Source organism: Musa acuminata, unplaced genomic scaffold (genome assembly GCF_036884655.1).
Source record: "Musa acuminata AAA Group cultivar baxijiao unplaced genomic scaffold, Cavendish_Baxijiao_AAA HiC_scaffold_1138, whole genome shotgun sequence".
NCBI classification, from domain to species: domain Eukaryota; kingdom Viridiplantae; phylum Streptophyta; class Magnoliopsida; order Zingiberales; family Musaceae; genus Musa; species Musa acuminata.
The window spans coordinates 348,765-359,092 of record NW_027021350.1 but is presented as its reverse complement, the minus strand read 5'-3'; the positions used below and the strand labels follow the sequence as shown (position 1 = coordinate 359,092).

The window sequence follows — 10,328 nt, the reverse complement described above, 5'->3', positions numbered from 1 at the left end:
TGCATTTACTACCACTTGATCCTTTTTCACTGTGTTATAAAGAATATTCTTCTAGTATCATCTATATATATACATATACATATATATATTTATATATATATACATATACATATACATATATTCGATTTTGATAATGTGGATGTAATTGCAATTATACAGATATAAGTTGCACTTATATAAATACCCAGTAATAATTGACTAAAAAAGAAAAAAAAAAGTAGTCTCATCTTCTGTGCAAAATCTGCAGTGAATGAAAGACGACAGCTTCAGAATCATAATTGCTTTCATTCATTTTAAGTCTTCTAAACTAATCCATCTCAGGTTCTGAAAATAGGAAATCTATAAAAGAAATGGAGTTAGAAAGATGCTAAAACACAACCTTCAGACAGTAAATCTTCGACAGCATCAGATCCCACAACAGCATTCTTATTTGATACACCACTGACCAGTATAAACAGATATAATACAAATTAGCAAACTAACTTTCTGCATTGTAGTGTGAATCTCAAGTAGGATTATATTCCAAGGATGAAGAAACAAAGAGCTGCGAACTATAATTACATCAAAATAACCTATATTATTGACATGCTCCGAAGCATGCTTCTGATCACCCAAAGGATGAAGATTATAAACATGAGACCTGCCCACTATAACTCTATTGATCATATTGATTATTGTGAGCATGCTTCAGTCTTCGCAGCAACTGAGGAGAAAGAACCATTCACACGTGTGCCTGCAAGGGTCGGAATGTCAGGCATCACCCCAGTTATGGTCGTAAAGCTTTTTTAGCATGCTTCTGATGACCTAAAAGGATGAAGAAAATTCTGTAGGAGCTGATCATATCGAATTGTTCTGGACACGCCAGAGCATGAGTTTCTGCAAGGGTTTGAATGTCAAGCATCGGTCCAGTTGTCATCATCACCACCCTCATCACTGCCCACAAATGCCTGAAAAGAGAAGACATTAGATGATCAAAACAGTGATTGGGAAAGAAAATTCTGAAACAAAGTAAACAAGTCTAACCTGGCGAATAGCGCTTGCCTTTTCCAAGATTGCGGCAACATTGGCATTGGTAATGCTGGTTTTGGGCCGTGGAATGTCTCTTGGCATGGATATTTTGGCTCGCCTCAGATTAAATGACTGCATAGTACCAGAATCATTGGAAAAAGCAGCTTAGTGAATTTAATATCAGCAAATCAAGATGCATGGGCCAACATTTTTCTTTTTCTGAACAACATTAACAATGAAGTGGATATTTAAAAAGGAATCTCATAATGAAAATAATGAGTCATCTGAGTGATTTATGATAATGAGCATAAATTTTGCATTCTCATGAAAAAAAAAAGACCTAGTATATAAGTATATTTACAATATCTTCGAAATAGGCAAGCCAATCAGTAATCACAGATACGAGAACAGGATAAAACAGATACTAATGACTTTACACCTACTTAAGGAAGCAAACCCATGCAATTAAATTAGTAGCCTAGGCTACTAAAATGCCAATGCTGTTGGCAACTTAACACAACATATGCTAGCCAAATTTGCTACTATTTTTAGAAAATTTGCAATTAACTACACTAAAGCTCTTATAGAATGAATATAAACATTTGGAAACACTAAGTAGATATATAGTAGTCCCAAGATATTGATGTAAACATTGACGAAAGAGGATACTCAATGCATACATGATACATCATATTATCCAAGTTAGGAGCAACATATAAATGCTGAATGCACATATATCCATAACTTGTACATGAAAACAAGTTTTTCTATTTACATGTGCAACTGTAGAAGCACAGATGGTGCTCTGAGAAACATAGCTTATAGCTCCTAAGGTTCATTTACTGTCCTCAGGCAGCCACACACTATAATCATTTGCATTATTTCTCTTTGGCTTGCTGTGTCCATATATATTATGCTGAACATGATACTGTTAGGACCGAAATCGACACTAACAGGGGAAATGAATTAGTGCTATCGGAAAACTTCGATGATTTAGAAAAACCGTTTCAATAAAGCACGTATGGAAATGATATTGAAAGTGTACTTCACTTGAAGTAAGTGTAATAAGTAATTAAAACAGAGAACAATAGTAATAAAAAGTAGAAAGAGAGTGCACACCAAATTTATAGTAGTTCGATCGTTGTAACCTACGTCCACTCCCGATTCCTCCTCCGTCGAGACCATCGGCTTCCACTATCGATCTTCTTTCAATGGGCGAAGATTAACTATCCTCTTATAACCCTTTTATTTTTTTCACAGGTTTAGGAGATAACCTTTACAAGCCACTCACCCATCTCTTAAACTGATATCAACACTTAGAGCTAGAGGAGGGGAATTCTTATAAGATTACAACAACGTTTTCCCCAATTTTTGTTCCCAGTTCGTGTGTTAATCGAGTAGGGATGAGTGGGGTATTTATAGGCCCTAAATGAATTTAAATTTGGAGCCAAAACGGTCTCATCCCGGGTTTTCGGGATACTAGTGGTACCATCGCCAGTATTGAGCAGTACCACTGCTTGCCAGACTGACAACTGATGGTACCATCGCCTGTCAGTCTGACATTGAGCGATACCAACGCCTAGTCTAACACTGACACTAGGCGGTACCATCGCTTGTCAGTCTGACACTGAGTGGTACCAACGTCTAGTATGACACTAACACTAGGCGGTACCACCGCTCAGTCTGGCGATACCACTGCTTGGCACAGTCTGGGAGACTATGTTTGGGCGGTACCACCGCCCAGTCCGGTAGTGCCATCGCCTGACCCTTTTATGGGTGACTGAATAGGCCTTCCACTTGACCCAAAACAACCCCAACTCAGGCCCAATTGGCCCTTAATTAAGTTGGCATTGTTTCACCACAAAACCGACTCAATTAGACCTAAACTAACTCGATCTAAACACACGATTACAAGCATGAATCCTATGTTGTCCGGCATGTCATTGGTTCATTTGACGCTTCATCCGATCTTTTGGCGCATCGTCCCCTCCTTCGGCGTATTGCCCAATCGACATGTTGACTCTTGCACTTCCGATCTCCTTAGCGCAATGTCTGATCCTTTTTCGATGCCCGAACTCATGGCACGAAGTCCTTCTGGCAGGTCGACCATTCCTCCGCCCGATGTCCAATCTTCTAACATGTTCCACTCTGGCCATTCCTCCATCCCAACGTCTGATTCTTCTTGCTTTAATCGAATTGCCTTTCCTTGATCGAGGTTAGTACTACGTTACTCAAACGCACATTAGATTTTAACTTCATCAATTGATTTCAACATCAAAATCCGAAATTCAATATATACTCATAATGACCTAAACAAGAATGATGCATTAGATTCCATATTGCATAGGCATAAAAAACACAATTAGTCTTCTCTTGTAGCAAAAATTCAGAAACTTGATTAAAGATACGTATCAATCAGAATAAACCATGAAATGGTAAAAACGTTTAATTTTTATCACTTAAAATTGTCATCCGAAAACCATTAGATGTGCTTGTTCCAGTGTGACCAATGAACTCGCCCAAATTGATGAATGATTTATAAATTATACTAACAACATAGCAATGCTAAAAGGCCATTGGTTTAGAATATTGAAACGAGATGTTAGATCTTGAAAATACCAATTGGTGTGGTCGGTATTTACCAATTTGACCAAGTATCAGTAACAAAATATATAGCTCAATATTATTACAATGGTATGTAATTTTTATTTTTTATTATTTTATTCGATAATATCACATGTTACAAACCAGTCTACCACCCAGTATATCATCGATGTACCATTTTAGTAGGTTACTGAAATTGACATTGGATTTAGATTTAAATCCTTTGGAATTTTTACACAAAAGTTATCCATTTCACACAGGTTAATTTAGCTGCTAATTGAATATTCAGTTTGAAGGAAACTGATTCTGCAGAGATTTATACTGCAACACATTGTGGGGCTTATGTGTCAGCATCTTCATCATTGCATAATGAGACATCACACCAGGAAATCTCAATAGCAGTATTTAACATATTCAGGAAAGCAATCATTTCCATACTAAGCTTGAAACCAACCTTATTTCTGATTTGATCAAGCAGGTCCTCCCTTCTGTCCACTTCTTTATGACTGACACTACGAGTTGACTTTTTCTCCCAATTTAATTTCAGTTGATCTTGCTGCAAGTAGTTCAAGGAAATGAAGGAGATGTCATGTAATATCATTTTATGCATTTTTCTTTAGAAGTGACCAATAAAGATAGTAGACACAATGTAATTACTATTTTGTCGGAATGTGGTGAAATTGGTTCGTTGACAAATGGAGATCCTGGCGAATATTGCTCCTTTATCTGGGAAGGACACCTTAGTGGTTGTAATTCATCCAAATGATTGAGATTGCTGGAAATATTAGGATCATTATCATCTAATTTAATTGATAACTTAAATGTCCTCCACTGCATAGGGGGCAGAGGCGGGGGTGGTGGCAGCTCATTTGTTGATTGCACTTCAACATTTGCTGGATTTTCTCGCAGAGAGGGGAATTTTCTTTCTTGTTGGTTTTTCACAGATAGAACAGAATCAAGACCAGGAAGCTCCATGGCAGACACTGACTGAGACGGCACTTTGCTACTGTCAATGATAGCATCAAAGTTTTCCAATCCATCTGGTTTGCTAATACTTGAATGATTCATTTGCTCAAATCCCATAGATCTAGAGATGGATGTAGTTGAGGATTGAAACCTGTATGGAACATTATTTAACTCATGGTCTACATATTCACTTCTTCCTTCTTGTTCCCACTGTTCAGAGCTTGTATATGAGCGAGGACTGAGAAGTTCCTCTGAAGAATATGGACAAGATCTATGGAAGGTGTCATCATCTGACTCAGAGAGAACAACTGGCAAATTATCAACAGGGCCGTGATGCAACTGAAATGATGGAAAGGTAGCATCTTCACTATTTTCATGGAGATTGCCACCGGAAAAATCCAACTTCAAGTTAGAATTATCCAAGCCATTCATAGGATGAGAAGAGATTTTCATATATTCAAGTGGTGGAGAAGATTGCTCATGGTAATATGAAGTAAAAGAGACTGGTTCTTTTGCTGGTACATGAGCAACCTTTTTGTTGGTACTTTGTTCATCGGTTCTTTGGGATGCAACTTCATTTGACACTTCTATATCATCATGAAGACAGGAAGTTGCACCCTTTGGTTTTCTTATTTCAGTGTTTATATTTCCTGAAGGCATGGAAAGTGATGCTTCTCTATGGATAGTATTTGCAAGAAACCTCTGTGCAAGCTCAGAAAAACTGGATGAGATACCCACAGTGCTTTGGCTAGGCCCATTTTGTCTTGATCCAGTACAATAAATATCTGTTAAAGGAGCTCCACTAGAGGCACTATTTCTTGTCATGTCAAGTTTATCAGAGCTAGCATAATTGCTAACATCAGTGTCTTCAGAATTATGTTCAAATTTCCTCTGTAGAAAAGGTTCAGCAGATACATTTGAGTCCTGTTTGACATTATCTACATGTTGATTGTTATGGCAGGATGGAGAACCTTTGAACTTTTGAACAGTATTATATCCTCTTGCAAAAAAATGATCCTCAGTTGAATTGCTTTGAACTGAGGAATCCAAATTAGTTGGTTCGCCAGCCACCTTCCCTTGGGAGTTGGCATCTACTGATGTAGGTTCATTTTGCATACATGCTGCATCTGATTCATTAACAAGTGTCTGAGACTTCAGTGTGCAACTTGAAAAGTCAGATGCAAAATTTCTAGAATCAGATATAAAATTCTTACTTTGAGTATTCACAGATCCAAGCTCTGGTGGTTTTGAAGGTTCAACTCCAAGAAGGCCACCATTTGTCCAAAGCTTAATGGAAGGAACACCAGACACATCAGCAAGAGGATCAGGTTTCAATATAGATCCCTCACATCTGGTTTCTGCTAGCATCATTGTTCGTGAGCTGAAAGTGCCTGATATAGGGGAGAGAACACTGTCAATACACTCATATGCATGAATTTTTGTTTCAGAAATATTGGGAGCATTTCTTTCACAAAAATCATCAACAACAGTTTGTTCTTGTTTTTGCAAAAATTCTGTGGCATAAGATGATTGCACATGTTCCGAACCATTCAAAGAACTCAAATGCAAAGATTTTGGTGTCACATCTTGACTCAAAGAACTACGTGATGAATTATGTGCTTCAACATCAGAGGGCTCTGAACTTTGTACAGCTATGACTTGTCTCATTTCTGTTCTAGGCTCCATTCCTTGTGAGCTGAAGTTAGATAGTATCTGCACTTCACTTTTGGTGTGACACCCAGCTTCTGTCTCTGATTCAGAATCCAATGTGTTGGGTGCATCCACATAATTATCTGTCTCACTGCTGACTTCATCAAAGTGGCTGACACCAGATAATGGTACTGAAGTTTTATCGATATGACATAAAATGTCTTCTTGATTCAATGCTTCAATTTTAGCATGCTCAACATTTTCTGTTTTGAAGTTCACTTGCAGAGGCTCCGAATCTTGAACGCTGATGACATTTTCTAAATCTTGAACCCTGTCAACGAGTATGTCATTGTATGATACTGGACTTGTAGGCTTAACTATTTCCAATTTTTCATCCCATGTAACAGAAGATGATCTGGGAACACTTTGTTCTTGCGGCAAATCATGTTGAGCAACATTATACAAACCATCTGCACTTGGCTCATCATGTAGAACAGGAACACTTAGATGGCTATCTTTGCTATGTAAATTAGGATTAGGCACTTCACTGTAGTCTAGATCATCAGGCACCCCCTGAGGATTTACATATGAAGTTTGTTCGGCATAGTTCTCTCTAGTCTTTGAAGCAAAAGATGTAGATCTACTTAAAAATTCAAGATTTAACCTCATATCAGGTGAAGATACATTCACAGCAGAAAATCTTTGCCCATCAATGCTTGGGGATGCAAATCTTATATCACTGTCAGAATTCGCATTTTCATGCGCACGAAGAGTTTGTATTAGTGGAAATAGCCAAAAATATAGAAAACCATGAATTTTTTCTGGTAGGTAATCACTATCTTGAAAGTTCAAATGAATAGTCCCATATATTACCTACTATCATGATGAGATATGTAGACTGCATGTTTAACTTCTCCATGTCTAGGTCTTGATCCTTTCCTCTGTTCATATATATTGAAAAAAAAAATTTTAGGTTATTATTCCAGAGTCAATATTCGTGGCTATCGTACAAGGTACATATAAGATATCATGTCCTCGTGATACAGAAAACCAAGGACAAAATTAGCTGCAGCACTATGTCAAAGTAAAACCCCTTGGGTCAGGCATAATCCCACCAGGAAGGTTAAAGATTTTTTTACAAACTTACAGTTTCTTACTTTTAAATGCATGAAACTAGTCTGAATCTGGTTTTGTCCATGTGGCAGACAACCTTTTCTCTGTGGAACGCTAGGGACCCGCTGGATCCAAAGAACAGTTGACTTATTATCATTGTACAATTTGTGAAATTCATTCCCTCATTACCAAACGTATAGGATTGCTATTGGCATGTTGCAGAATACATTGACATCACAGTACATCCAGATTAAATGATTATTTTCACATTCTAGATTTCCATCCTAGTTCTTATTAATCACACCTATTCAACACATTTTCTAGGTAAGAATCTAGATTACTAAGATTCATCTTACATTTATTAAGCTCCTTCGATGGCATTCCCTTACATGATTATTTAAGCAGTTCTTTTCTTACGGATGGAAGAGCTAAAATTTAAAGTAAACAAGTACCTTGGTTTTATGAACTTTCTTTTCCTTTTGAAAATTTTCAGAATTTTCCATTTGTGATGCAGTCCACACCCTCTTAAAATAGGGTGGATCTGAATACCTTTTCAGACAAGCTCCAGTGCCGGCATGGTCAAATCTGAACAGAGGGAAACAATTTAAACATATCTTCGGCAGAAAAGAAACGGTGATAGAAAATGTACATGTCATATTTACTTGTCAAGCAGGAACAAACGAGGTGGATCACGGCATTCTTCATATGAATCCATCATAAAGCGTGGCAATTCAGTGGAGAGGAGGCTGCTTTGCTCATCTCGAACACGGGCATGCCAGTCGGAACCTGAAATAAATGATTTATCATCGAGGTGCCAAACATATTCTGAATAGTGCATAAGAAAAAGCTCAGAAACTGGTACCCGCAACATATGCAAAATGTACGTAGCTTGTTTGTTTTCCAAAGGCCTTCTCAATAGATGGAACTGTTGATTCTATGTTCTGTACTCGTGTCATCATTTGACGCCCTCGTACAGCTGTGGCCGTTATTTGTTCATGCAAGTCATGGAAAACATCCGCAGCAAATCTGTGATATTGACAGAGTCATTTCAGTACAGGTATCACAGACAAGATTAAGAACATATGAAACAAAATTACTGTTAAACAGAATAACAACAAATGTTGAACCATAACAAATCTAAAACAAAGAGCAAGAGACGATCAAAGTTATTTGAATAATATTACTCTAAATGAACACTCATGAAGAGAAAAATCCCAAACTATGGCATCGTACTCATTCAAAATAGCAATAGGCATCTCTGACCCAAAAGCATGGTATCAACAGGTGGTGCATTTAAATATCGATTAGATACCATTAACAAGTTAACATTCTGCATCATAGAATTTTGTCATGAAACCCTCAATTATTGAGCTAAGAAAAAACTCTCTCAAACCTTGAGATATCACGCTTTACCGTGTCCTTGTTTACCTCTCTTTACAACAATTTTTTCTCGAGCAAAAATTAGTCATGCAAATCTAGTAAAACGATGCAATCTCCTTCCATTGAATCCACAGATAAAAACAACAACTCGAAACCAACCAATTTCACCATCTAAATTAATCCCTCACCGACTGGTGGTAGACATGGCAGCCCACCAACCCCCTTCGCCCTGCTAACAGTACCCTTGGAGAAATCATTCCTTATTCACTACAATTAAATCAGTTAAAAAACACCATTTTACGCCACAAAAAATTAAACTTGATCTTTGCAGGAATTAGAAGGAAAACAACGCAAAAGATACTAAAATCACACACACACACACACACACACACACACACCCCATGGCATTAATTAATCCTGGCTCCAGTTTGCTACTCCGAGTCAACTGACTCCATAATTGCCACAACCAAATGAATAAAAAAGAGGAACTTTAATCGAATCGAGAAGGACCAAAATTCAACTAATATTTCTCGCGACATGCACAACAAGAATCATAGGGTTTCCGAAGAACCCAAGAACAAGAAACAAGAAGGAAGTTGGGTGGCATACAGCAGAACATACGAGAAAGTAACGGAGAGACTAAAGAGGCGAGCAGAACTCACTCGGCGAGGTCGCCCAGCTGCCGCAAGATCCCCACGAGGCCGGAGACGGCGACGCCATCCAAGATCGCCTTCGGCTCCTCCTTCCTGAACCCTCCCCTGTACAGCTCCGGATCTCCCAACCCGTACTCGTTCCTCAACTCCAACCGCACCAACGGCATCCTCTTCGACCACCGGCCGTGTAGCTCTCGCGCTCTACTCCTCACTCCCGGCGCTCACAGCAGAGTAGCAGAACCAAATTCGAGACCGACGTCTCCGACCTCTCATGGCCCGAGCGGACTATGTAGGAGGGCGATGCCGAGCGGCGATGGCACATTGGCGATGAGACGACGGCTCAACTGTCGGACTCCGCACTCGCTCGCGCACCCAATTCGCTGCAGGATTGCCGTCTGCTCAAGCCATTTCCAAGAAAAAAAATGCCTTTGTTTTTGTTTTTGGGCCTCAGGAGAAACAAAGGGATGACTGACTTTTTGGTCCATAAATTAAGATTTGGACTCATAAATAAATATATTTAATATATTATTATACAAGTCGAAATCCACAATATAATGCTAATAAAAAATATAAAATAATTTTTTTATTTATAAATATCAAATTTAAACGATTTTCATGGAAAATACTCACATTTTGGGTTTTTTTTCTAATTTTATTTTTTAAACAGTATATTTAATTTAAAAAAAATCTAAATCATCCCTTCAAAATTTTTTCCTTGGTCATTACGATAAATATACTATAAAATCTACTTGAGTATTACAATATTTTGATCGTCATAAAAATACTATAAAATCTACTCGAGAACATTAAAAATAAACTAAATAGCTATAAACCTAAAAATATGATATTGTAATAATAATAATATTATTATTTTTAATATATCTATAAAATATTATAAAAAAAACTATAAATGAGATAAATGAAAACACAGTAATAGTTAAAAATTGATAAAAA

General features: G+C 37.6%; 1 protein-coding gene across 3 annotated transcripts; it reads right to left on the bottom strand.

Annotated features, from left to right (window-relative positions):
- Positions 1–408: 408 nt before the first annotated feature.
- On the bottom strand, positions 409–9,826 carry LOC135671217 (SCAR-like protein 2). Of its 3 annotated transcripts, none has more exons than XR_010512664.1 (10): positions 9,384–9,826; positions 8,204–8,367; positions 8,004–8,127; positions 7,794–7,926; positions 7,102–7,169; positions 4,270–6,967; positions 4,067–4,168; positions 1,024–1,140; positions 805–947; positions 409–733 (listed from the first exon to the last, which is right to left on the bottom strand). XR_010512664.1 is itself a non-coding variant. In XM_065179206.1 (10 exons), the coding sequence occupies exons 1-10, from the start codon at positions 9,539–9,541 to the stop codon at positions 894–896; spliced, it is 3,531 nt and encodes a 1,176-aa protein (XP_065035278.1). In that variant the 5' UTR covers positions 9,542–9,826; the 3' UTR covers positions 409–893. The 3 variants fall into 3 exon arrangements, 2 of the variants coding, with proteins under 2 accessions (XP_065035278.1, XP_065035277.1); XM_065179206.1 differs by having other exon boundaries at positions 409–947; positions 4,270–5,705; positions 5,793–6,967; XM_065179205.1 differs by having other exon boundaries at positions 409–947.
- Between the last annotated feature and the right edge of the window lie 502 nt (positions 9,827–10,328).